Consider the following 27,369-nt stretch of genomic DNA (forward strand, 5'->3'; position numbering starts at 1 on the left):
GGTTTCCATGCAAAAACCACTCTTTTTGGCATATTGTGAAATTTATAAGTAGCAGTTTTTAAGCATAACTTTTGATATGCTTTACTAAATCTTATCAATTTCAATAGCGACTTATGGGATCCCAAGACGAATCAAACACTGAAAGAAAGGCACATAGTAACATCACATGTTTTCCACATGAATCCGCCCCATTCGACTTCGCATGTGAATGTCATGTGTAAATCACATACACAATTTTCATAGCAACACATGGTAAATTCAAATGAAAAACACGTTAACTTCATTTGACGACACACATGAATTTGGAAAGCTTCTCTCATAAATTTTGAATGATTTTTATTGGAAAACAAATGATTTTCTAGTGGTTTTTAGGTGTTTAAAACAATAAAAGTATTCATTTAAATACAACTTTTTTATCAATTTATTTTTGAAATATTTGTATAACATAACAACACACATTTCACTTCAATAATATAACACGTTTACTGTTACGCTGCGTTGAAGAATGTGGACCAGCATAAGCCCGATTAAAAGGTTGCAAGCGGAGCTTCTCGAGATTCACAATGGACATCAAGGATGGGCTACGAATCGGCCTTCTGCCGGATCGAGAAATACTTGATTGTCTTGGGGCATTTTTGCTCGGCCAGCTTGAGCCCTCTCGAAACGACTTGACCGGTTCACCGGTCCAGCAGGGCATAATATTTGAGCGCCTCGATGATAACGTGTGCCAAAACTTGCGCCACTTTTGATAGATCCGTATAACACCGTCGGAACCGAGCTCCGCTTGCAACCTTGTAACTCCAAATCAGAAGCAGATTCCAAGTATGATCGTTAGCCGAAATTTGCTCTTCTAAAAAAAAACTTAATCTGCATTAAATTCGTAAAACCAAACGGTTTCCTTTCTTTTTTCTCACCACCATCGCTAAAGCTCAAATTCAAACCACAATATTTGAACTAATTCAGGAAATTTGTGCAAATTTTGCACCACCATCGTCCGTGGCCATCTTACTAATGAAGAATTTTTCCCCAAACACATTTTTCACTTCGAAATCAAAGGAAATGTCGAATGGGGCCAATCGATGTGAAATTCATTTGAACCTGAAGTGAAATTCATGCGAAAAAAGAGTGGAAGTTTTCTCGCTAACGATCAGCTGGCTTTAAATTATTTTCACATCCATTTGAAATGTAAAACATGTGAGGGCCATGGGAAAAGCACGAGAATTTATCGTTTTGATTTTTGGAGACTCTCACGTGAAAAATCACTTGAGATTACTATGCTGGTTTCTTTCAGTGTATAATGAGGCCAATCGAGAAATTAAAAGTGAGACTGTGTGCGTGCAACATGGAGTTAAATTTTTCAAAGTGCCATGGGAACCTTCACAGCAACTGCACAGAAAGTTTAACTCCATGTTACACACACTCTCACTTTTAATTTCTCGATACGGCCAAAACTTCACTGAAAGAAAGGCCCACAGCAATATCACATGTTTCACACGTAAATCGGCCCCATACGACTTTACATATGAATGTCATGTGCAAATCACTTGACTTGGAAAATTTTCATTGCGCGACGCGGTTAGTTCAAAAGCAAAAGACGTTAACTTCACGTGACGATGCTGGTGAATTTGAAATGCTTTTCATATTAATGTTAAATGAGTTTGTAGTGTAAATCAAATGGTTTTATAATGTTATTCGGATGTGCAAAACAAAGAGAGGGGTTTTCTTACTTTTTGACATTAAATTATTCCACGGTTTCATACATAAATAAATTTTATTTTTCTAATTCAAAACATCTTTTGGATTAATTGTATAAAATCACACATTTCACTGACAATAAACATTCACTGCTGCTTTGAAGTATGCGGACCAGGTTCCGACGGCGTTGTGCTGATCTGTGCCATACATAACCTGCGAGGTGCTCGACAATTACGCCCTGCTAGGCCGGTGTAACGTCACGGTCAACCTCATACAAAAACGGGTTCAAGCTGGCCGAATAAAAATGACCAAGACTATTAAACACTTCTCGATCCGGCAGCTGGCGGATACGTAGGCCGCCCTTGATGTCCATGGTGATTCTCGAAAAAAAATACCGCTTGCAATCTTTTGTCCGGAGCAGATTACTCTGACGACCTGTGACCGGAACCTGATTTGCTGGAAAAATAATTTTAATCCGCATTAATTTCAACCAATTGTATTGATTTCCTCTTGTTTTCTCTTACCTTCAGTGCAAAAATATAAAATTTTTAGGTAATTTGCAGGCAACAACGCCAATTTTGCGTTGAAACAAACTTTGATTTTCTCAATTCCACAAAAGTCTTTTGTTGTTTTGAAAAAGCTGCTTTGACGTTTAGCGTTGATTCAACAAAAATCACGATTTTCAAATCAACAAAACGTTTTGTTGATTCAAATATGCCTTATTTTTCTGCGTGCATACGAAGTCGAATGGGGCAGATTCATCTGTAAAACATGTGACATTACTATGTGCCTTTCATTCAGTGTATTAGACCAAAAGACTTTCTTCTAATGGCATGTTACACAAACATATATGTCATAAACATATATGTCAATCACTTGTGTGTTCTTGGTAAGGTGATACAGTTGAAATGTATTGGGGTTAGGACTTCTACGGTTTGGTTTTTCGTAAATAGTTCGAATACCAATGCAAAAAGGGCTTTGTTTACCAATGGCTTTTACGCCATTATAAAGTTTAACTCTCTACAACCCAACCCCGCCTTTAGACGGGCTTCGATTTAAAATATCGCCAAAATCCATTTTCAACCAATTTTTGATCTTTAAAAAGCATTATGTGAATTTGCCAATTTTTGAAAAAAAGGATTTTTTTAGGGGTCAACTTTGGCTGTGTTTTTTTTCCAACATTTTCTACATTTTATGTTAAAAAGAAGTATGCAGTCATTTCTGTAGTGTCCCAGACTAGGCATCTACGCATTTTTTTTTACAATTCAAATGATAATGGTGCCATTCTATAGCAAAAAAATGAAAAAGTGACTGTAAAAACATGAAAAAAAAAATAGATAGGCAAAATGTAATGATAGGCGGTGGTAGAATAGGCCAAATACTACCAAAAACAAACATAAACTAAACAATACAAATGCAAATTAAAATACTAAAAATTAAACAAGAAAACATAAAACAAGCGATGTAAAGTTTTACGTAAAACAAAAGGAAACCTTAGGAGGGAAAAATAAATATTTTCAAAAAAAAATGAGCGGTAGTTGGTTTATACGAAGCTATAAAGCCTCCACGATATCCGGATTTGGAAGGGATATATCACTGATGAATAAAGCAGTACGCAGTGGATGAATTATTATGTACAGGAAATGTTATTTAACAATAATAATCTTTTCAAAAATAATACTTGCCATGCCAGCGTAATAGGTCGCTTTCGTAACTCCTTGAACATCACCAATTGCAAACTTCTAGCGATTATTTTCCTCGTTTGGAGTCCCGTCTAAGCTCATCATTGATAAAATCTGCTGCGCTGTTCCGACCAGCCAATCCGCCTGAAAACGCAGAATCGACTCGACAAATCTAAGAAGAACAATATCAAACAAAGCAACGAAAAACTCAGAATGTTAAGGGTTTAAAATTCATTTATTTCGTGTAAAACAATAACCGTATATTTACTTGACAAAATGTCAATGGTTTGATAAATTTCGTTATCTTACTATAACATGAAACAACAACACACTGGAAGATCATCTAAACACATATGAAAAACAAGTCTCACATATCATATCCACTTAGTTAACAAATACGCGCACTCTTAGGAAAATATATCTATACGTTATTTTCGATCCAAAAAGTTTTAGTTTCACTACTTTTAGGCACTCTTAAAAACTTCTGTTTGTTCATTTTGGTCGTAATCAAAATGCATCTCTGTCAATAAATAATACTTTGCAGTTGTAAAGTCTTTTCAATCACTTAATAAAAGTGTGCGTGTGTCGCTCTATAAATTAATCCGTTTGATGAAACCTGACTGTATTCACTTTTTCTATCAAAATTGACTGTAGTTTTGCGGTGGTGCTGTCCCTAGCTGAACGTCGCCGCCGCCGCCACAACGCCATTGTTTCCGTTCTGCAGCAGCAGCGTGAAAGTACAAACCGTTTGTAGTCATGTGCAACAAATAAGCGATTACGCTTCACTCACCTGTTCGTTGGTTCGAATACTAATGTGAACAAGCAGGGTTGCCAGCTCCATCTCCTCGCTGTACTTGTTGCGCAGGCAAACGCTTCGGTACCCGGTTCGCAGCGCATTGATCTGTGCGATAGAAGTTTAGTTAGTGAAAGTCTAATGGTCAGAGGATCCAATCTTACCGGATACACCGCTTGCCCGATAAAGTTGGGCTCGCCAAACATGTCCTCGTCCTGCACTTCAAAGCGCAGCATGGCAAAGTAAGGGTTCATAACTCTGAACTCGCAAATCTCGTTCCAAATCGGGTTGAAGCCGTTGTCCGCTGCAAGAGAGAGATCATTAAGTTTGCTGAAATTATCCACGTACAGACGCTCAACTTACCGACTGCCCTGGTTCGATGCTTGACTCCGTTGTCAAAGGAAGCTCCCAGCAGTTCTACCTCGACCAGCGGACTCGCAATGTTTCGACCTCCTTTGCAGAGATGCCGCGCCCCGATGATGCGAATGTTAATAACCTTCTCATCAACCCCAATCAGACAGTTTGGATCATTCGGATCGAACTCGTCTCTAAACATAAAATCCGGCTTTAAAATGTACCCGCAAGCGCCGTTGTCCCTAAACTTGGCCTGATTCAACTGCATCGGCTTGTCTGGCGTTTGATAGTTCAGCGCAATCATCTGAGATCCGGTGTTCCACAGCGCTATCGGGTGGTAATTGGACGAGTCCAAGCGTTGTCCTTTCGGATAAACCCGGCTGATCTGGTTCCGATGGTACCGGACGAACATTCTCGTTTCCTGCTGCAAGAAATACTTTTCGGCTTTGGTTTCTGGAAAACTGGACATCTCGTAAAACACCCAGCCCAAGTTCTTGAAGGGAACACTTCGGCAGTAGATAATCATGTCGGACATCTCCTTCGCCACCCGCGAGTTGCGCTCCATCCTGCGACGTTCGTCCTCGAGGGCGCTGGCATTCTGGGCGGCCTCCTTGATAGCGTTACACCAATCGATGGCTTGCTCCTTGGTTTGCACCCCGATCTCGAACACGTTTTGCATCGAGGGATTCTGAATGCGTAGGATGCGCTCCAACTCCTGGTGTGGACCGCGCGTAAGCTCCACTACGGCACCGTGCACGTCAAGGGAACCTGTAGAAAACGAATATTTGTTTCTATTTTTCTAATTCATTTGTAATTTTTTTTTCTTACGAATAACGTTGTTGAAGCGTGTTGTATGAATCATGACAAATCTATTGCTTCAGAGCTGGTGGAATTAAGTTTGTCAAAGCCATATACATAATAATAAAAAACTCTTGAACTCTAATTGTAGTAATTGAAAAGGAGCAGTCCTTACTAGCATAGCATTACGGGTTTGCACCACGTTGCCCGGTACGACGACTAGCCTTTAGGCGGAAATCGGAAGCGGAAGAAGTCCCTTGAGGTCAACGGAGCTATCGTCGGAGAAGGAAAAGTAGAGCAGAATCTGCTTCAGCGGAAAACAAAAACAACAACAATACGCCAGCCCAGCAGGAGGAGGAGACGTCCCGGCGGTCCCACCACCCGGCCAGTCGGCAGGTAAACAAAATCAACCACCTTTGGCGGTAAAGAACTCCACGGCCTTTTACAGGATTGTGAAGACGACGCTGTAAATGGCTGGTATGCTGATCGGAAGGAACGCAAAACTCCATATAAAAAAACGCCCAAGAAACGGTCAAGGAAAGGGTCACGAAAAGATTTTTCTTAAGCGGTACGCAGCTGAAAAGTAACAGAAACGGAAAGATTGCGTTTGACGTTTCTTCGCGCGGTGCTTATTTGCAATATGTTTTGATGAAAAATCAAAGAATTGGGTACTAAAGCCCTATTTCAATTTTTATGTATAACGGTGAAAAACACGATCAAAAACCATTTCTGATAACTTTTTTTCATTTTTAAGCGAAAAAAAATGACGAGACAACTTTTTTTCGATGGATCAACTATGGTCCCCTTGTAACGAGCTGTCAAGTAGGAACTTTTCTGTCAAGAAGGACCGCGAGGTTAATTTTTCAAAATTGATTTAAAAATCAATTTTAAACTCTTTGTGGTCGTTCAAAGGGTCATTGTACTCAGAAAAATAAGCTTTATCGCTGTAAACAATAATATCAGCAATCTAAGCTTCATTTTAGGACGTAGTTGCCATTTTCTTTTTTGAATGCAACTGATAACTACAAACGTTTAAATAATTTTGTATTGGATATAATAATATTTAAAATTCCCGCCGAATCTCAAAATGCAGAATATTGAAATTTAAAGAACAGATTTAGTTTTTTGGTCGAAATGGAGTAAAAAAAAGAAGTTGTCTTTATAGATGTCGGCCATCGTGTCACCAACTATTTATTGCTAGTACCCACCAGTACTCTATATTACGAGTCCCCTGCGCTGTCCGATTGATCCACACTCGCGGGACCAAAATGCAGTAAATCAGAGTGAAATTAAACTTGACAATAATCATACAAATGTCTATGTTCTTACTGAAAATACAATAATAATCTGAAATTTTGAAATCCAACCTAACAACAAGTTCAAAAATATGAAAAATCAAACATTTCAGAAATTTCAAATAACTTTTTTTAAATAATAAAGAAAATTTCAACAAAAATTATAAATTATAAAAAATTGTAATTCAATCGCTCAAAAATGTTAAAACTCGGAACGAATGTACAAGTCGAAATGTCAAAGGTTTTAAAAATCTGAAACATAGAAATTCGTAATTACAAATTTAAGAAAACCTCGAAATTATAACAATCAAAAACTCCATTTCTTCAAAAATTAAGAAAATCTAGAATGAAAAATTAAGAATTTATGAATTTAAGAATTTAAGAATTTAAGAATTTAAGAATTTAAGAATTTAAGAATTTAAGAATTTAAGAATTTAAGAATTTAAGAATTTAAGAATTTAAGAATTTAAGAATTTAAGAATTTAAGAATTTAAAATTTAAGAATTTAAGAATTTAAGAATTTAAGAATTTAAGAATTTAAGAATTTAAGAATTTAAGAATTTAAGAATTTAAGAATTTAAGAATTTAAGAATTTAAGAATTTAAGAATTTAAGAATTTAAGAATTTAAGAATTTAAGAATTTAAGAATTTAAGAATTTAAAATTTAAGAATTTAAGAATTTAAGAATTTAAGAATTTAAGAATTTAAGAATTTAAGAATTTAAGAATTTAAGAATTTAAGAATTTAAGAATTTAAGAATTTAAGAATTTAAGAATTTAAGAATTTAAGAATTTAAGAATTTAAGAATTTAAGAATTTAAGAATTTAAGAATTTAAGAATTTAAGAATTTAAGAATTTAAGAATTTAAGAATTTAAGAATTTAAGAATTTAAGAATTTAAGAATTTAAGAATTTAAGAATTTAAGAATTTAAGAATTTAAGAATTTAAGAATTTAAGAATTTAAGAATTTAAGAATTTAAGAATTTAAGAATTTAAGAATTTAAGAATTTCAGAATTTAATAATTTAAGAATTTAAGAATTTGAATTTAAGAATTTAAGAATTTAAGAATTTAAGAATTTAAGAATTTAAGAATTTAAGAATTTAAGAATTTAAGAATTTAAGAATTTAAGAATTTAAGAATTTAAGAATTTAAGAATTTAAGAATTTAAGAATTTAAGAATTTAAGAATTTAAGAATTTAAGAATTTAAGAATTTAAGAATTTAGGAATTTAGGAAATTAGGAATTTAAGAATTCAGGAAAAAAAATTAAACACTTGTATCCAATTTGTACCAGCCTTATTTAATAAATCCAAATTTCCTGACTTCCGTATTTCCAAATTTACTAATTTCCTTAACTTCCTAAACTCCTAATTTCCTAATTTTCCAAATTTACTAATTTCCTTAACTTCCTAACTTAAACTCCTAATTTCCTAATTTCTTAACTTCCTAACTCCCTAACTTCTTAATTTCCTAGTTTCCTATTGCGCATTTTGCACTTTACTAGAGTCTTGCGCAATTATTTTCATCACAGTATTTTTTCATCACAGTGATTTTTCTTCACAGTGATGACGACGATATCCGTTGCTATGGCAGACTGTTTATTTATTTGTTTATTTTTGGAAGTTCAAAAAGCTCGAAAAAGTGTTTGGACCGGCTAAGTGGAGGGACAACGTCTTGTTTCGACTGAGGAATCGTGGTCTTCGGTACCGGGATGCAGCGGTGTTGCGCCGGGATCTTGACTTACGTGAATTTTTGTCTTTTTGCTGGGCGGATGGTGGACAACCAGCGAACGTCTTCACTACTTGTTGGATCGGTACAACATCCGGCTGATCCGGCGCTGCTAAGAGGGGTCCCTTCATGGCGATGAATGCCAGTAGTTATCGTCCTCTATGGTCCTGGGGAAGGGGATGGGAAGGTGACAGACGGCGGAGCAGAAGCAACTGCCCGGGATTCAAGCTACCCATGCGGATCAATCTGAGATAGACAGATGTCCGGAGTTTCGCCGTCGGAGAGGGCGATTTGTTATCATTGGCTACCCTGGAGTTTGTTCAAACTTTTTACCAATGCTATACTGCCGTTCTACGCATAATTGTCCCATGTTCAAAAAAGTGCAACTGAGAAAAACGCGATTGAAATTTTTCGACCGATTTCTGTGTTTCTACGCATAATTGTCCCGTGGGTTCCTATTCGCCCTATGTGTCCCTAATCATCCCAGTTAGCAGTTTATCACCTTTATTTGTGATTATCTTGCTTTACAAAAGGTAAACAAGACATAATGTTTAGTAAAACTAATGATTCCGTGTAAGAAAATACTTGGTGGGACAATTATGCGTAGAAGTTTAACGATGGGACAAACAGACTTGGTGTTGTTTTTCATGAGTTTCCGAACAAAGTACCAGATTTTATGTGTTTTTCTTAAAGTACACATCAAACTAAACTTAGAAATGTCATAAAGTCAAAATCAACCAAAACTGACATGGGACAATTATGCGTAGAACGGCAGTATGTAGGACATGTAATCCTGTCTAATAAAGTCTTTCGAAAAAAATGTTCTTCCCGGTTCTACCATAAATACGATAGTTAAGAGAATTTAGTACTGTTTTTACCGAAAAATAAAAAAAAGGCTTCTTTCGTCTACAATCCATTGGTTTTTAGCCAGGTTTTCAGTCAATTCATGGCCTCGGGTCGAGATAATAATGGTACCGTTTACTGACTCATTGAACATAGCTCGAGATAGTCGATATAATTATGCCCTCGAACTCATTAGAAAAAAAAATAAACCACCAAAAAAACTTAACAGTGGCAACCACAAGAATCGATCCAGGAACCTTTAACAGACCATCTCAATGACTTATCTGCCTCGGCCACCACAGCTTGATGACTAGATTGTGGTCAGAAGTCGATGTAGTACACATGTTTTGTTTTGATGGTGTTCTCAGTCCTGCAAAGCAGTGTGATGAAAAAATATAGGCCTAGCACGATTGACACAAAACTCTAGAAATTGCTGCAAGGCGCAATAATTTCAAAATTTTATTATTTCCTAATTTCTTAATTTCCTTGTTTCCTTATTTTATAATTTCCTTATTTCCTAATTTTCTTTATTTTACTAATTTGCTAATATCATAATTTCCAAATTTCCTAATTCGCTGATTTCTTATTTTTTTAATTTCCTTATTTCATAATTACATATTTTTTTAATTATAGTTTTTCTTGTTTAAGAATTTAAGAATTTCTAATTTTCTGTTTTTTTTTAAAGAAATGTTCAATTATTGATTTCTTCATTTTGTTTATAATTGTTGTTAAAAGTTTTTGAATAAACATTTATAATCTATTTAATTTTAACTTTTGAATATTTTTAATCTTTCTATTTTTTCCTCGAAACAACCTCAAGCGCGCACACCGTCAATCGCGCTCATACCGAACTGTCAACTTTTCTTGGGGGGGTCACGAAAAGAACGAGCAACATTTCTTGACCGCGTTCCTTCCGATCAGCATACCGTACTAAAAGGTGGAGCGGGCAGTAGAAATAAAACCGCGTGTACGTTCGTCAAAGATTAATTCGAAATTCCTCCAGTTCCGAACGAAAAATCGATCGATCCCAGATCTCTCAACCCGGAGGAATCAGTGGCGCCCGAGACAGTGAAGCCACGAAGGAGGAAGCCGGGGAGGTGCTCTACAGTTTGGCTGAGCTGTGGCGCATTTTTTCGAGTACAGCGCCAGATTCAAGACCTGTAATACCCGCTTGGCCAACCGATCCTCGGTCCTAACACCTCGCAGCACCTAAGAGGACCTAATAAAAATAAGTAATGGAAAAAATGATCAGTGCTTGCACGGTTCGATTGGGTCTGATCATGTTTATCCTACATGATCTTCCATAGCTATTCGTGATTGATCGAGTAGTACGCGGCTTGTAAATCGATGCAGTGTGGACTAATATTTACGGATTTTACTTTGTAAGCGGAAGGTCGATGGCTTGATCCCCAACTGGTGAGGTAGCAGGCGGGAGAGATCGCCACGAATAGAAATAGCTCGGAGATACAAAAAAACACAATTTCTCAAAGAACCTTATTGACAACTACAAACCTGAGGACTACCCAAGATACGCAAGTGTTGTTGCAGTGAAATAAAAAGACCACCCCAATCATGAAACCCACCTTTCTGCAGACTGCCCAGCATGAGCGAATCGCTGCCGCCGCTGTCGTCGCTCGTCCCGTCACATGTGCTAATCTCCTGCACGTAGTTCGCCGGGAAGTAGTGCTGCTTCTTGCCGCCGTAATCTCCCGTCCACCATAGCTCGTTGCTCTTCTTGTCGACGTTCGTGATGATGGCATGCTTGCAGAAGGACAACTCGTCATCCCGCTGGGCTTTGTAGTCGTAGAGAGCCTTCACCGTGACCTTCTCGTCCATGCACGACGGATCCATGTAGCTGTACGCGCCGTTGTCCTCCGGACCCTGTTGGAGGGGTGATTGTTAGTTGGGTGTTGAAAATTAGTGCGATTTCTCTTACATTTAGGGTGTTGATTCGCTTGAGCATGTCCTTCGGTATCGGGTGGATCAGTTTGACCTTTTTGTACAGCGGATGCTTCATGTAAAAGTTTACGAGATCAATCAGGCTTTCGAACTCCATGCCGCCGACGCCGTACAGCCGCCCCTCCACTTCGATGCGACAGTGTTTGATCTTTTTGTGTGCCCTGAAATTAAAAGCAATTTTCAAACTGTCTTTTGAAGTGGGATTTCAACACACCAACCTGAACGAGATGACAAACGCGTTCGGTCCTTTGTCGCTTGGTCTCACCAGGAAGGCACCGTCGTTCTGCATCTGGTGCAGAATGATTTCGGACTGCTCGCGGGACGTGTTCTGGTGGTACCATTCTTTGCTCTCATGCTTGTTGGGTTGTGGAACCGGCTCCTTCAGCGTAATGTAGAATTCCTGCGAAAAAGAATCAAGATTTGACAAAACTTACTTTATAGCGTTGTTTTCCGTAACTCACCGAACTTCTCAAGGGGTTTTGGCGATAGTGCACAATCAGGCTGTACAAACTGTCGAATAGGTTGTTCTCCATCAGGTAGAACTTGGTGACGCCCTTGTCTTGCTTGAGCTTAATTCTGTAATCGAAACGAAAGCAATCTTGTAACATCACCCTGCCATCCCGTCAAAAGACATCACAAGACACAAAACAGCACCTGCAATGATTGGGCTTTCCTTGGCGCCAGAACGACAGACAGTAATCCCCGACAAACGTGACACTCTCCCGCACGAGAAACGTTCCATCACCAAGATGAGCGTACTGCCGCAGAAGAGATTCGGCCTCCTCGCGGCCTCCCGACAACTTTCCATGAAACCAGTTCTCCCCAAAGTGCAACTCATCGTTCGTTACGCTTTCTTTCGGCCGCGAGAAACTGGTCTCAAACTCGTCGTCCCGGACGTCTTCCCGTTCGATTCTGCCGATGGAGGACAAGCATTTTTTTTATAGGCAACACATAAAATGGCGTAAATTTAGACACAATTCGACTCACCTCTGACTGTCGGTGAAAAACAGCTTGTGCTGGGTCAGCACGAAAAAGTGCGGATTCCACACCTTGTCCACCGGATCTTCCAAATACAAAATACCGTTTCGCACGCTGTTCCGGATGTCCAACTCGTTCTCGTCGGCCCGGATCAGCGCTCCATCATTCGGCACCGTTCCCTCACCCTCCACCAGCAGTTTGGCCCCATTTTCCGGCAGCTTCTTGTGCTTCAATATAATCTTCCGGCGCAGCTGGAACGGCGTCGGCAGTTGAATCTCATTCTTCTCAACCTGCTGCGTCAACAGCATATCCCCAAACACGTCCTGCATCGCGTACGCCATCTTGCGCTGCTGGGCCAGCGAGCAGTTCTGTTCAATCGACAGTATCACCGGATATTCCGACGTGACAAACGCGTGCTCCTTAATCGTCTTGATAACATCCTTAAACTTAATCTTCGTCGTGAACGTGTGCCCGTGGAAGATCAACGGCATATTGTCCGGACCGTCCCAGCAGTCCAGCTCGATGCACCTGCATCCCATACGCAAAGCACGTGCGTAAGCTTCCACGGAAGATTCGCTAGAAAACTGGTCCCCCGTGAGGTAGGTGTTGTGCGACGAAGAGATCCAGTAGTGCGACAGGGGTCGGTTCATGTCCTGGTAGACGGTGTCGCACTCTTTGTTCCATATCTCGTTTTGGCGCGAAAACAGGTAGTCGATAAACTGTAAAGATGGTTCACATTTTAGTTTCTATTTACCTTCTTAAATTTCAATTTCAATTCAATAGTGTTTTTATTAGAATTTAACTGTTCTGCTCCAGGATGTTACATTTGCAATTCAGAGATTTGGAGAACCTTTCAACTGAGATCAATTCATAAGCCTTTGCAGGGAGGATACATATTTCTACGTTTAGATTTTGCTAACTGGGTGTTCTTTTAGGGAAAATAATTTTTGAGAAAAAAACCCTAGATCTATGTTTGGCTTAAAAACTAATATCACAGTTGTTGGCGGAGGAGTGCTTCGATGAGCGGATTCGTTGACATCCCACACGAAGTCCTGAAGGTTCTCGTTGCCCTTTCGATGCTTGCGTCAACGGTGTCGACGCCGGCCAGCTTGTGTAGATCGTCGGTCGGGTACCACGGGTCCAGGTTGTGCACCATCTTGAGCAGCTTATTCTGCTTCACCTGGAGTCGCTTACGGTGCGATTTGGCGCAGTTGCCCCAGACCGCCGCAGCGTAGGTCAGCATTGGACCTTCATAAATTTTAACTTCGCAATTCGCAATTTTCAGTGTAAGAACGGGCCTTGACCGATCTTATGCACTAGGTTCCCGACGAACACGCACTGCCCTTAAACCTACATCTCAACCTTGCTCTGAGTCAGTACGAGCAACACGCTAGAACACGCTTTGAGTGTTCGTGCCAGGCATGCACACCTTCTTTTCCGGTTACGCATTTTAACTCGGCCGGGGGTGGCACATTACGTAGGGGTTGATGAAAGTATAAGCGCCTAACCATTTAAAGTGCGCCTATTAACTTTTTTTTTTTTTTTTTTTTGAAATTAAATATGTCTTTATTGAACATTCTTATAATAATTATATTTCTTTTACATGATAAGTGGTATGGCCTAATGCTCTTCATCTTTGTTGTATTTTTCGTTTTATTATTAACTGATCACATTTATTTATTTCCTTCAAATTGTTTTACATTATTGCATTGAATTGAATACATTTGGGTAAAAAGAAAAAAATCACTTTAACAACTAATCCTAACCTAAAACTTAAAAAAATAAATCCATTGAATTATTCAAAATCACTAGAACGAGTAAACTACGAACTGTATTTTAAGATGAATGCTCCAAGAGTTCTTACTTGTTCTGCACGAGTTTTGCATCCACGCAGTGTTGTTGTCATCTCGATGAAAATGTTCAGAAGTTCTTGTGGTGAAAACAGGTCACTACTGCCTTCATCCGTTGATGCTGGTTGGTTTGCCCTCGGTTGCTGACTGAAGCCAGGAGGTGTTGTATTCTCTGCAACTTTTGCCGCTGATTCAACGGCAATGGCTGCAGATTTGGAACCACTCGAGTAGATCCTGCTCCTGGTGACGCCAAAGCAGGAAAATCCACGTCCGTGAAAGTTGGCGTTGTTTTGCGACGATTTGGTTGGTGCCTCGTCGTCGCTTGCTGCCGAATTTTACAAACTCAGCACGTTTTGGGCAGCTCCGATTCTTGGTCGAATGGTCGCCGCCGCAATTGAAGCATTTCGCTTCGGTGTTCTCGTTGATTGTTTCGCAAGCTTGAGTTTTGTGCTCACCTCCGCAGATTGCACAACGACTCTTGATGAAACAGTTCCTTCCACCATGTCCAAACTGCAAGCAGTTCGAACACTGTGTTAAGTCACGGTGCACTGGACGATAACGTTCCCAAGTGACGATGATGTTGAAAATTGCCCGAACTGCTTTCAGCTCAGACGGCGTTGTCGATCCTTTCTCGAGATGAACCAGGTACAGTTGATCACGATACTTGATGTCCTTGTTGTGTCTCGTCATCTTGAAGACTTCGATAACGTTCAACTTAAGAGTTTTGAGCTCTTCTTTCAGCACACTCACATCCATGTCGTACAAGCCACGGAGGACCTGTTTCATGGGGCGTTTACCTGGATCGTCATGGCTGTAGTATTCAATCTTTGTGTTGTTCAGGAAATCCCGAACGTAGTTGTAATCCTTTCTGGTAGGTAGCACAATTTTGAGTCCATCAGCACACAAGCGAATGGAAGCTCGTAAAGCACCAGATTTGATAAACCCGGTCAGCCACTTTCGCACCGAATCCGATGACGATGTTTTCACAAAAATGGGTGGCAGCTTTTCCCGTCGTTCAAATTCTTCCTTCTCGCTCACGTCCACAGGGAGGGTAGCGAACTGGTTTGCAGACAATTTTGAGCGTCCTTGCTCAAACTGCCTGGCTTTGCAGGTAGCGCTTCGGCATTCTTTAGCTTCTTCAAATCTGCCGATCCTGCTGGTGAGGACCGCCTCTTTTTCTTGCCCTGAGGCATTTTTGCACTTTTTAAGCACTTTTCAGGAGCTAAAATCCAGGAGTACCTCACTGAATGATGGTCCACAAGGGAATGAGTCAACCTATTAACTTTCATTAAAGCAAAAACTGTAAATTCAGGGGAAAATGTGCTATATCTGAATACCCCTTGATTCAAGGATTGGTTTAGTTTATGGTAAGTTTAAGTTAGTTTTAGGTTAGATTATGTTTTCTTAACATTTTTTTTTCTTCATTGTACCTAGTGTTACAAAAATGATAAATCATATACTTTCCAAGTTATAAAAATGAACAGTGTTTAAATCACGAAAAGCAAACTAAAGCTGAAGAGCCACAGCTGACCACTTATTATGTAAACCAAATGTAATTATTATAAGAAAGATTCAATAAAGTATATTTAATTCAAAAAAAAAAGCAAAAACTGTTTTATTTTCAGTTTGAATTCAAAAACTAGTTGCTATTTTACTGTGTATTGTTTTCTCCTGAAATCTTTCCTAGTGTTAAGTCGTGTTTATATGTTGCTATTTCTTTTGTCGCGGTGTTTTGTTACAAGTTTTGGTCCTAAGCATTTTATAAAAGTTTACCAAAAGTACAATAGTAACATTTGTGTTAATTCTTTGATCATTTCATAAATTAAGTAAGAGCTCGAACTTCATTTGTTTTAAAGAAAAGGGTGAAGATTTGAAAACAATGGACAGTGAGAGAAATATACTATTTGAAGAATCAATAGTAAAAGAAAGATAGTAATTTATGAAGTAGATAAAGAAATTAACAATAGTTAATAAATAGAGGCAACAAACCAGCTTAGACTGTATAAGGGCAATTTATAGGGTAGATGAAAAATTCTAGAGTACTTTTTCAAAAGGTCCTATGCGCCAAAAGTAAACAAACTGAGTTATACAATGCATGACGTTCTGCATATCCGAAACTACACTATCCTCAAACCCGATTTCTTTTAAGCATTTAATTTTTAAAATTATTAGCGAAATGCAAAATAACCTATGAGCATTCTCTTAAATTTTCATACAAAATAATTTACGTCGTTTTACCTCTCAGTGTCCTATGTGCATTCAGTAAAATGATGCACATACGACAATAACAAATCGACCTATGTACAATTTTAAATATATTTCAATCATTATGCACATACGCTAATATAATAACGACGTATGTACGCATTTTATTGAATAATTAGAAAGTAATGATAGATTTTTATATCCATATATCTTTTTAAAAATAATGTTTGCCTAGGTTCCGGTTAACGTGTAGACGTCAGCTGTAAGAGAGTATGAAATGTTTCAATGCCTGACACAGCAAAAGAGAAGAGCAAAATTTAACCAATGAGCTCTCTCTCCCGAATCTGGCGGATACGACTCCCAGCATGACATACCAAAACAACTCATAAAACAGCATAAAATATGTTTTTGTTTTGGTTGATAGGATCCCGGACAGATCATTGTTGTGGACTGTCTGAGTTTTTAAAGAAAAGTGTCGGAGGGCGAAGGATTGCGGCAACAAAAAAATACGGTAAGTAGGGTGGAAAATTACCGTGATTCCCAAAGATGATTCCAGGACCATGGGATCGGCTCCGAAAGGCGTCCCTGTGCAAGAGGGCGAATATTTGTTTGGCCTTTCGGGTTGGGTTTGCCGGTACCGTGGCCATTATTTGGCTTTCCGGATGGGTTTTCTTGATTCCGTGGCTATCTGGAAGGTGTCCCTGTCCAAAAGGGAGGATGCTTTTGGCCGCCCGGATAGATTTTGTCTGTTCCGTGGCCATCCGGATGGCCAAAAGCATCATCCCTCTTGCACAGAGAAGCCATCCGGATGGCCACGGAACCGACCAAAAACATCCGGAAGGCCAGAAAACATCCCACCTTTTGGCCAGGGACGACTTCGGATGGCCACGGTACCGGTTAACACATTTCAGGAGGAAATGTTATGCTGTTAAATTTAATAAACCTTAACCTTAAACTACTTTTTCATCACCCGCAGCACTGCTTTACGGTACCTGGTCCCCGACAACGACCAACCAAGCGGCGGCGGACGTGGTACGGAGGACGCTTCTAGAAACCTTAAAAAAGAGCGCGCCATCCGCTTCGTGGTCATGGTCTGTCAGAGAACCTCAAGACGAACGTCGAGTACATTAAGATTGCCGGAACCCGGGCGGATCGGCTATCAACAACTTCGCCAACGGCAAACTCATAATTACGCACGCAGATGCAGGTCGTCTGGGCCGCTTGGGACAACGTGTCCGAGAATCCAAAAATGCACGAGCTGCTGAGACTAGTGTTTCTGAGGCCACCGGAGTGGGCGGAAACATAGAGGTTGCGGCGGTTAAGGGGTTACATACATGTAGAAAATCACAAAATGTCATATTACAGATTTTTTTTTGAATCCACTAAAAGATGATTAGGAATATTTTTTTCTGTGTATATTTCGGCAGTGATACAACCAAATGTCTTCAAATATGTTTTGATAATAGATGAAAATGTGTATTTTAATGCCCTGATAACAGTTTTTTAATAAAATTAAGTGTGTGCTCACACCAACCTCTGACTTTTTTTTTATCGATTTACATGTATGTAACAAAGGCTCTGCAGAAGCGCTCCGATCACGACGTGTTGTTCCTGACTACGCAGGGTATCGTCCAGCTGGAGCAGCGTCACCGTAACGAAATACGCGGTCGAATGGCGGCCGTGCACGATCTGTCAGTACTACGCCGTGGTTTTTCAGTTCCAGCATGGACACTACGACAAGTGCGTCGCGGCTTCGTCGTCGTGATGATCTTTTCTCACAGCCAGCCATAAACGAACTGGTTTTACGGAGGAATTGCTGCTAATCTGAGCGATCTTACCTCGCTGAAGAATCGCTTGTGACTCTTCGCGCTCGACAGGTCCTAATAGCTGCTCATCAGCCAGCTTAAGAACTACGTCACAACCAGATAAAGTCCATCTGTCTGTCTAAGAGCACGAAAACCTGCAGTGGTTGATCTTTTCGGATGTTTCCATCTTGGATATTCCGCACGACTACCTTTCGTCCTTTCTACGACTACTCGTTTCTACCTTTCTTATCGTGCAGTCTGCAATGCAATGCTGGATTACGTCCATTGGGCGTACTCGTCCTATGATTTGCCTGCCTGCAGCATCTGGAGCTGTCCGGCAAAGTCCCACTGATGAACTGCCAACAGCACGTTACGAGTGTTTTTCTTCTGTGCCTCTGTTTTTTTGTGACCCGATGTTTTCCGTTTTTCCAGACTCCTCCCAAACGGTATCAAGTCGGCAACCTAACCGACTCGTTCATGGCCCTGGCAGTTTAGCGGCGTTCGATTCATACGAGCACTTTACCCAGTACTCGGATGAGATCCTGGACTTGCTCGGGGACATGACTTCGAGGCGCGCGATTCGGACCGCCGCATAAGCATCTCGATCAACGCAATTGATTCCAGTTTTGTGCGACTTGCGCTCTTCAAGTCCCAAGCTGACCTCACCCCTCGGCCAAGCAACAGCCGTAGAACCCGTTCGGAGATCCCCCTGAGATCGGAATAATTCTTTGGCGAAGAGCAAGGTTCTCAGGGCCGCTCCAGAATCAACATCTTGCATCCTTCGTTAGGCCGTAGGCGTCATCCATAAAGTACGTCACGCTCTAAGGGGGTGGAGAGTTGTCGCAAGTGTGACAAGGGAGAGGGGGGTACGTGAGACTGTGACGTGATAATCGGACATGGTAATAATCCGTGACGTGGTAATCACTTTGGCATAAAAGTTGTGCGCATGCAGTGCTGCTGGGGGGCTATCGGAACACTTGTTTATAAGTGTTAAATAATATGTTTACACTACTTGGGCCAAAAACTTTCAAAACGAAAGATTAAAAATGTATTATGTGCGCTCACAGCTCGATAGGCGGATAAGACAATTTACCATGTCAAATTATCCTATGCGCCAAAGTAAACAATATTGATTGTTTATATTGGCGCATTGGTTAATTTGGCATCGTAAATTATCCTACCCGCCACCCATCTGACAGAACGCTCATTGGTAAATAACGGCTTCTCTCTCCTCTCACGCGCTGGAGGCATTGAAATATTTCATGCTCTTCATCAGCTGATGCCTACACGTTGCGAGAGGGTTGGAAATACATTATTATTACAAAAATTTAGTTTTTGTTTAAATCGAGATTTAAATTTTATTTGTTAAAGTTTTATGTGCAATGCCACATGAATATAGTCCAATGCCAATGTCTTATGTGCAAAAATTGTTCTATGAAACGTGTCCTATGTGCACTCACAGGTTGTATGAACCAAATTGCGTCAGAACTAAGCGTAATCTTGTCTTTTATATAATCCCGAGATGTACACTTGAAAAGCATTACTCTAGACACATTTGGGCGTTTTCAGAATCGAAAAATACCCAAACGTGTTTGAATGGGATTTAAAAATGTGCACCAAAACTTTATCATCAAATTTCTCAGATTGAGGTTTTTGCACATAGGACCTTTTGAAAAAGTACTCTAGAATTATTCCTGCCAAATTAAGGGAAAACAGGCAGTTTGTTTCAGCATCAATTAGTAAATAGAGTGGAAAAGCGTTGAGAAATAAGAGAATCAAGAAAATAAAATCAAAAACAAATGGACGATAATAAACAGAAGGCGTGTTAGAGAATCAGTGAAACAAACTAAACAGAATATAGATGGTAGATAGAGAGCCTGGTGCTTATTAGAGAACGGGCATCTCAAACCAAAAGCATCAATCGAAGAACGAGAACTGTCAAACGGAGGTACCAATCAAGCAAAAGACAAAGGATTTTGCTTGATAGGCACCTCCGCTTGACAGCTCCCGCGCCTTGATCGGCACTTCAGGCTTGAGATGTCCGTTCTCTATTAAGCTCCAAGCTCTCTAATGGTAGATTGTGTGCTTTTTGATTTTTGAATTTTCGAATTTCAGATTTTTTGAACTTTGCTCAGAAATCAAAAATATTGTTTTTTTTTTAGTCTTTTAAACCGTTTAAAAAAATATGTATAATTTGTACCGAAATGACATTTGTCTAACCCGAAACAATAAATGCATTTAAAAATATTTAGAAACTAAAAGGTAATGTTCACAGCAGTTTATGCCGTTGCAAATATTTTTCAAAGTTTATGTCGCCTCCCCTGCCGTTCTACCCATAATTGCCCCATGTCATTTTTGGATGATTCTGACTTTATAACATTTTTAAGTTTAGTTTGCCGTACCGTAAACCGGGGTGACATTGGTAGGATTTTAAGTTATTTCACAATTTGGTATGATAAGACTTGTCTCAAGATTAATATTTTTAAAACATGTACTCTGCCGTTCTAGAGATTAACGCGATTGAACATGGAACATATGCGTAGAACGGCAGTGCAGAAAAGTGGTCAGAACACAATTTAAACTACATCACCAAATCATCCGTAATACGTAATTGAAATACTTTAGAAATTAAAAAATCTGATTTCTCTATCTCAAATTATGACCACTTATTAAGCGATGCCGATATTATGTACCTTTCTGTATTTATAAAAAAAACTCTACCACAATCTATCATCCGCCCTGCGCCCTGTCGTTGGATATGTAAGAACTTTCCATTAAGTTCAACAATTTGTAGAATTGGCAACCCTGTCTCAAGTTATGGCAACTTAAGTGATATTTAAATATTTATTTATCTTTGCCGATTTCAGGTTTTCTTACCAACTAAGCCACAAAATTCTACCTCTAAACACAGATTTACACACATGAAAGTCAAAATTTTCCAAAATAGTCGGGTGATTGAACTTTCTACGATAGGCGTCCGTAGGTCGTCGTGTGTCTTGGTATATCGATAAGCTGATAGTTCCGAAGTTCTCTTGAGATACCATGAGTCTTTCCATTCCTAAGGTAGTTTAGCAAGTAATTTTTTCAAGTAGTTGTTTACGAAAGATGAGAATGGTAGACAACCAAATTTTCAAGCAATCCGTGTGCCTCCTAATCGATATTAATTTATGCGAAACATTATGTTTATTTAAACCCGAACCCGCAAGAACCAGAAACAATCAAGCCAAGAGCGCCATGGAAGGTCTAGTACAAACATACACACAAACGCGCGCAAACATCAACCCTTTCCACATTAGGCCATTTTGCTAATGAGAGTCCAACTCCTACACTTCATCATCATCATCGTCGTAGTCGTCGTCGTCGTGGAGTGTACCACAAATTAATCAAGCTTATGGGAAAAGACGATGCAGGCAAAATAAAAAAAAAACCCATTGGGGATTCGAAGTAGTTCCGATGCACGTCACCTTGACCCCAGTTTGCACTATACTTTCTAATTTGTCAGTAATAAGTTGGCACGGCGATGGAGTTGCTGCCTGACTGAGCAACGCACTAATTACGCACTTTGATTAAGCATCGAGAGCAAATTGGTTGTTCTAACTAACGCACACACACACACACAAACGCATTGCTTTATGCACTCAACGCGGGTAATATTCCACTAAACGACTGATAACGATATCGATTTGTCCGTTTTCTTACCTCCTGAATTTTCAGATAAGGTTCCTGCACATCTCGGACCGGGTCCTGGACGTACTCGCGGATCAGACCGGCGACGGCCTTTTCGTCGTGTGCCGATTGGTCGTTCTGTTCATCGGTCAGGAACTTTTGCAGCTCCTTTAGCGTGACGGTCTGGCCATTTTTCGAATACTGCATGGACCCGTCGAAGTAATCCTGGATCGTGTTGGACGCGGTCATCAATTTTTGATACAGCCGGGTAAAGTCGTCGAAGCCGAGCACGTTACGCCGCCGGCAGTCTACCTCGTGGAAAATTTCGTTGAGCTTCCCCGTCGACACTTTGCAGTTTACCTTTGGCAGAAACGATTTCACCTCCTTCAGGGTGACCGTTTCGTACGGATTCTCCATGGCGTAGAATTCTTTGCGCAGCCATCGCTCCACCTGAAGCCAGTACGGCGCATTGATCGTATCGGCCACCATGTACTTTAGCCCTTTGATCCACATTTCGCACTCTTTCTCGGACAGCGCAACCACCGACAGCGACCGCAGCTTGAACTCGCTCCCGTAGTACACGACGAAGCACTTGCGAAGTTCTATCTTTTTCGTTTCCTCTGGCCACTTTTCAAAGTCTTTGGATCCCTTGCCGAGGCGAATCTCCTTAACTTCACGCAACTCCAGCGCGCCCTCAAAGTTGGCCCGATTGTTCTGAGTCGGAGATGACCACGTAACCTGTCGACGGAGAAAAAAAATCCGATTAGAGACATCCGGTTTCGCGTTCCGCACCGTGGGAAGCACACTCACCTGTCGTGTTTCCCGACGCAGCATCAGCGTTTTCTTTTCCGGTTTGCGCCGCGGATAAAACTTTTGGATCAGCGTGCCCCGCTCCAGGCTGCACACAATTTGCTCCATGGAGTCTGCAAAAATAAATAAATAAATTCAAATTTCACATCGCTCCTCTGCAACCGTTGATAACAACTCACCCAACCCCGGCAAGCTGATGCTGCTGAAACTCATCGCGGAACACTCGACTCGAACGACGACGACAGATACGTTTCATGCACCCTCGCGAGAGCTCCGATTGCGAATGATGGCGATAAAAGTGTTCAAGTTCCGTTGCAGCTGCTTCGCTGCGATAAAAATCATTCAGCAAAAAAAAAAAATCACAACTCGTTTGTTTACGTACGCGCAAAACCAAAACACTGATCGTTCCGTCTCGCTTGCACGCACACGCACCCATACACCCACGCGTGACTTTCAAACGTCAACTTCAGTAGGCGACGACGGACGGAAGAAAACGAGTAAAATGAAAATCTTTGGACTGCGAAAATCAAACTCCGTGCAGATGCTGCAAACTAAATTTCATTTTCACTCAACAAAACTCACTTAAAATCAGCACTATTCAACAAAATATCACCGCAAAAGAGCAGAAAAAGGCTATTTGTTGCCCATTTTATGCGCACACTGCTACAGCACCATCACGAAACGTCTGTCAAACACGAGAAAGTGAGTTTCTTTGTGCACGTTGTGTGAAATTGAGTCGAAACAGGGGTAAATTTCAAGGGAGCAAACAAGCACGACGTAACGCTTTCTTTTGTACACTGTAACTGAAAATCGCACTTTGCTGAGTTCGTTTTCGCACTTTTACTGAAAAAATCGTATGAAAAAGTGCGAAAACGAACTCAGCAAAGTGTGATTTTCAGTTACAGTGTACATTTTTAGACACACGCATGCATACACTTAACAAAAAAGTACCTGAAATTTAGTTAACATTGCTTGTAAATATCGAGAAATTAAAAAGAGAGATGTGAGCCGGTAACATGGAGTGAAACTTTCGCAAGTGTTATGGAAAACTTCACAGCAGCTTGACAGATGATTTAACTCCATGTTGCACTTTTAATTTCTCGATACGTAAACACTACACTAGGCCGTCCCAAGAAAATGAAAAGTTGTCAAATCTTCGGTGCTCACCCCTAGAATGATAGATTAGGATGTCAGTAACAATGTTTTCATACAACATAAAAATCCCAAAAATGGTTTACAACTTGCGCGCGGAGTTTGAATGAAAAAAGTGCATTTTTCGAGTATTTTTCAGAAATTCACGTAACAATCATACTAAAGTCATTCAAATTTGGTCGCCTTGCTTCAAGTTATAGTTTAATGTCCCCTGAATAAATTCCTGTACAGACATAGTCCATAAAAGCTTGTGTTTGGGCATCCCATGTAACAAACGATTTGCCTAATAAGGCTTTCTAGTCACAAATTTACCAACACATTCAAAGTATGTTTACATGACAGCTGGACGTTTGTTTGCATCAGGTTTCCTATCTCTTTCTATCAAAAGTTTTTTGTCAGGCGACTTCTAGCTGGTTTTTTTGACTGGCTGCCCGATATGTCAGCCAACATACTTCGCAGGGCTGTGACAGCTACAGCTCGATCATTGTTTGCATCAGGACACTGTGACGAGGAGTTCGTCATTTTTGAATTAAATTATATTTTTTTCACTGGGCCTAGAAAGCCTTATACTCTTCACAAGTTTTATTAAAGCTTTGGAAAATGTTATCATATTTCATAACAACTTTGAATTATCCTATTAAGTTCTATGCTCGCTTTTCTTTCAAGATATCTTGAAAACTTTTCTAGTAGGTTTTCAAGACTGTCGGAACAAGTTTTATTTATTGGTTTTATTAAGATTTTCAAGCATTCTTCTAGTGACACAAATAAAACCATCTTAAAACCAATTGTGCTAGCAGTGGTATGTTCCAAAACCGTAGGACTTTAGCTGTCAAAAGCAACATTTCAATCATGGAGCAGCAGCAGCAGCGCAGTTGCAGGAGACATTTTGTGTCAATTTACAGATTATGAAATAAAAATTCCGTTACCATTATTGTTGTTATCTCTGTGAAAACCATTTAAAACGAAAAGTGATTTGTTTGCGGTTAAAATTATTCAAGGGCAGTCGAACCATGTCGTTCCTAGTTTATGATTTTTTTCTGAGGATTGAAGAAAATTAGTGTTGTGCAATGTCTTGTCTATGCTGATTCGTAATCCATCATTGGATGAAAACTAATGAGGCAGTAAATGTGTTTTTTTTTTAATTATTAACTTGACTAGCGTTCAAATTAACTATTTCAACTTCCAAAACGGCATTTTCTTGTCCAATAATAAGTTGATTTGTTCAAGAATGTTTTTAATTCACAACGGCTTCCTGAAGATAAGATTAAAACCTAGATTAAAACTCTTCAGTTTTAGAAATGGTTTAATTAAACCATGAATATTTTGTTGCACGTATTGCTACGCTCAGTTTGTTCAGTACAGTTTAGAGGTTAGGTGATCGACTAATAAGAGAATAAAAAGTGTTATTTGTGATCATTTTTTCTATGGCGGATGAAACCTATGACAAACGTTGTAAATGTGAATGTGAAATAAAGAAAAAGTGACGAAAACCCGAGGTCCTCACAGTTCCTGCTGAATGGAATGGTATATTTTTCTTGATCAAATTATGTTTTTGTTCATGTTTTTCGAAGAGCATTCTCGAAACAATTCCTGCACCTTATCATACAAAATAAAGTTGTAAAAAAATATTAAAAAAAAGTCAAAGTAGTTAGGTCACAAACATAACCGGAATGGCGTAGACTACGTAAAGTTTTGAGATGTGGACATAGAGTTTTCCATATCTTAATTTTGAAGAATAAGCTAGATACTTGAAATACATTAACGGAATAAGATCGTAAATGGGAAATGGACCCCCCGACATAACAGAACTTACACACTCCAGTCAACTCAATCGGACCGCAAATGCCATGTAACCATACTTTGAATGTGTTGGCAAATCTTTGACTAGAAAGCCTTATTTAAAAAACAATGGAAACATCGAATGGAGGAGAGATGAACGAAAAACGATTTTTTCGCGAACCGAATGAAAGTTTGGTAGCATAATGTGGTGGAGAGAGAGGGGTTCAGACAGGAAGGTGCTGTGTCCTATCCCTCGCCTAGACCAGACCAAAATCCGCAAAATCCATGATAAAGCTGTCAGACCAAATGTGTCAGACCAAGACTGTCAGACCAAAGAGCAAAAAGTAAACAATCTTGGTCTTCGACGTAGGTGCACACAAATCAAGAAAAGAAAATTTGAAAAATAATTTTATTTTTCCAATTCAATGACTGGATTTGGACTGCAAAATTGAATGTACGTCAGAAAATCATTAAACAGTGCGGCGTCCTGTACATCGACAATTCAATAAGCAATTAAAAGCCTTATTCTTCCACTTGAATTTTTTATCGCGTTTTCGGTTTACACCTGAAAAATCTTGAATTATTTATACGGATTTGTGATTCCTCTCTTTCCATCATTCCCTTGGGTTCAGAAAGCTGTGCAATCCGTCACCCCCGAAGACCAACACTAGTTCCTGAAAGGCATTTCACCGACTCATAACGGGTGGGACGATAGACGGGGAGCGAGGCAACTCCGAAGAGTTGGGAAGTCTTCACCCCCTTCCTGATTGTTTCACAACCACGGCTTGACCCACGAGAGGCAACTATTTGGTGAGACGGCAGTAGGCGCGTGCCTCATCCTGTTGCTGCCTCGTCCCGGTGGGACAAGGGACGGGGAGTGGACAACTCCGAAGAGTTGGGAAATCCTCACCCCTTACCACGAAAGATCCAAACGGTCCGGTCATTGGGGGCGAGAGCAGCCTCAGAAAGCTGTGCATTCCGTCGCCCCCGAAGACTAAAATTTGTTCCTGAAAAGTAAATTGAAAGTAGCTCGCTGCCTCGTCCCGGGTGGAACGAGGGATGAGGGCAACTCTTTCAACAGTTTGGAATTGGACACGACGCAATTCTTTTAGAAGCGCTCGCCGCGAATGCGACGAGCTAGTTATTGTTTCACAACCACGGCTTGACCCACGAGAGGCTCTTCAGCGGAAGGCAGCAGGCGTGCGCCTCATCTCGTTGATGCCTCGTCCCGGGTGGGACGAGGGACGGGGAGTGAGGCAACTCCGAACCACGGCAACCACGAAAGATCCAAACGGTCAGGCCATCGAGAGGAAACTGGCTGACGGTGACGACGAGAAGGCGATGTGCGCTTCTTTTCCAGTTCTGGTCCCTCTCTCCTGCTGCTGCTGCTCTGGTCTCTCCTGCTGCTGCTGCTCTGGGCTGAGCTTTCCTGCTGCTGCTGCTGCTGCTGCCGGTCCGACGTCTGAGACGTGAATGATAGAATGGGCTCTGGCGCGCGTTCTTATATAGCCTTTCGGCCCGCTACTTCCCCTCCTTTTCGCGACCGACACTCGGTCGCGTTGCTCGGATAATTTTCCCCTCAAAATAGGTACTTGACATTCCCGTCCGTGAGTGGGAAGCGCTCATTTTGCTTGCAAAATCTGTGCATTTTGAAAACATTTTAAAACATTCAATTGTTTCAATAGTTAAACTATTTTGCCAACAATGAAAGTTTTATAGCAAATTGCTGAATAATTTTCGAATCGAATGGAACATAAATCGTGTCGATTCGATTAGAGGGAAGGAAGATATCTCGGGTGAGTTTTTAAAAAGCCGTAAGAGCCATTGTGACCTCTGACACTAATTTTCGTTTTTCTAGAAAATGAAACAAAATTTCATTTATTTTAAGTTTGGGGCACTTGAAGGACGTGTAGATGAACAATCTCGAGCATTTTGATATTGGTTTTTCGTAAGTAGGTCGAATACCGATGCAAAAA

At 40.2% G+C, this 27,369-nt stretch overlaps 1 protein-coding gene and 1 long non-coding RNA gene across 5 annotated transcripts; one reads left to right on the forward strand and one right to left on the reverse strand.

The window, feature by feature from the left end:
• Nucleotides 1–3,593: 3,593 nt before the first annotated feature.
• On the reverse strand, nt 3,594–23,169 carry LOC6039948 (1-phosphatidylinositol 4,5-bisphosphate phosphodiesterase gamma-1). 4 transcript variants are annotated; one of them, XM_038252202.1, is made up of 15 exons: nt 23,045–23,169; nt 22,845–22,926; nt 22,642–22,783; nt 22,463–22,575; nt 21,686–22,390; nt 12,136–12,845; nt 11,803–12,060; nt 11,610–11,724; nt 11,367–11,548; nt 11,126–11,309; nt 10,773–11,070; nt 4,534–5,292; nt 4,335–4,474; nt 4,168–4,278; nt 3,594–4,095 (listed from the first exon to the last, which is right to left on the reverse strand). In XM_038252202.1, exons 3-15 carry the CDS (start codon nt 22,673–22,675, stop codon nt 4,051–4,053), a joined length of 3,654 nt encoding a protein of 1,217 aa, XP_038108130.1. In that variant the 5' UTR covers nt 22,676–22,783; nt 22,845–22,926; nt 23,045–23,169; the 3' UTR covers nt 3,594–4,050. The 4 variants fall into 4 exon arrangements, with proteins under 4 accessions (XP_038108130.1, XP_038108128.1, XP_038108129.1 ...); XM_038252200.1 differs by having other exon boundaries at nt 22,642–22,788; XM_038252201.1 differs by lacking the exon at nt 22,845–22,926 and having other exon boundaries at nt 22,642–22,788.
• LOC119766727 lies at nt 16,588–17,563 on the forward strand. Its single transcript, XR_005277080.1, has 2 exons — nt 16,588–16,692; nt 17,158–17,563. It is a non-coding gene; the product is annotated as an uncharacterized LOC119766727 (long non-coding RNA).
• Nucleotides 23,170–27,369: the final 4,200 nt, after the last annotated feature.

The sequence above is a fragment of the Culex quinquefasciatus genome, chromosome 2 (genome assembly GCF_015732765.1).
Source record: "Culex quinquefasciatus strain JHB chromosome 2, VPISU_Cqui_1.0_pri_paternal, whole genome shotgun sequence".
In the NCBI taxonomy this organism is placed as follows: domain Eukaryota; kingdom Metazoa; phylum Arthropoda; class Insecta; order Diptera; family Culicidae; genus Culex; species Culex quinquefasciatus.

Coding starts and splice junctions, on each gene's coding strand:
- LOC6039948 (XM_038252201.1), bottom strand. CDS start 22,675: ATGAGTTTCAGCAGCATCAGCTTGCCGGGGTTGG. Junction 22,576..22,641: donor CATCAGCTTGCCGGGGTTGG/GTGAGTTGTTAT, acceptor TTATTTTTGCAG/ACTCCATGGAGCAAATTGTG. Junction 11,071..11,125: donor AGCGAATCAACACCCTAAAT/GTAAGAGAAATC, acceptor CCCCTCCAACAG/GGTCCGGAGGACAACGGCGC.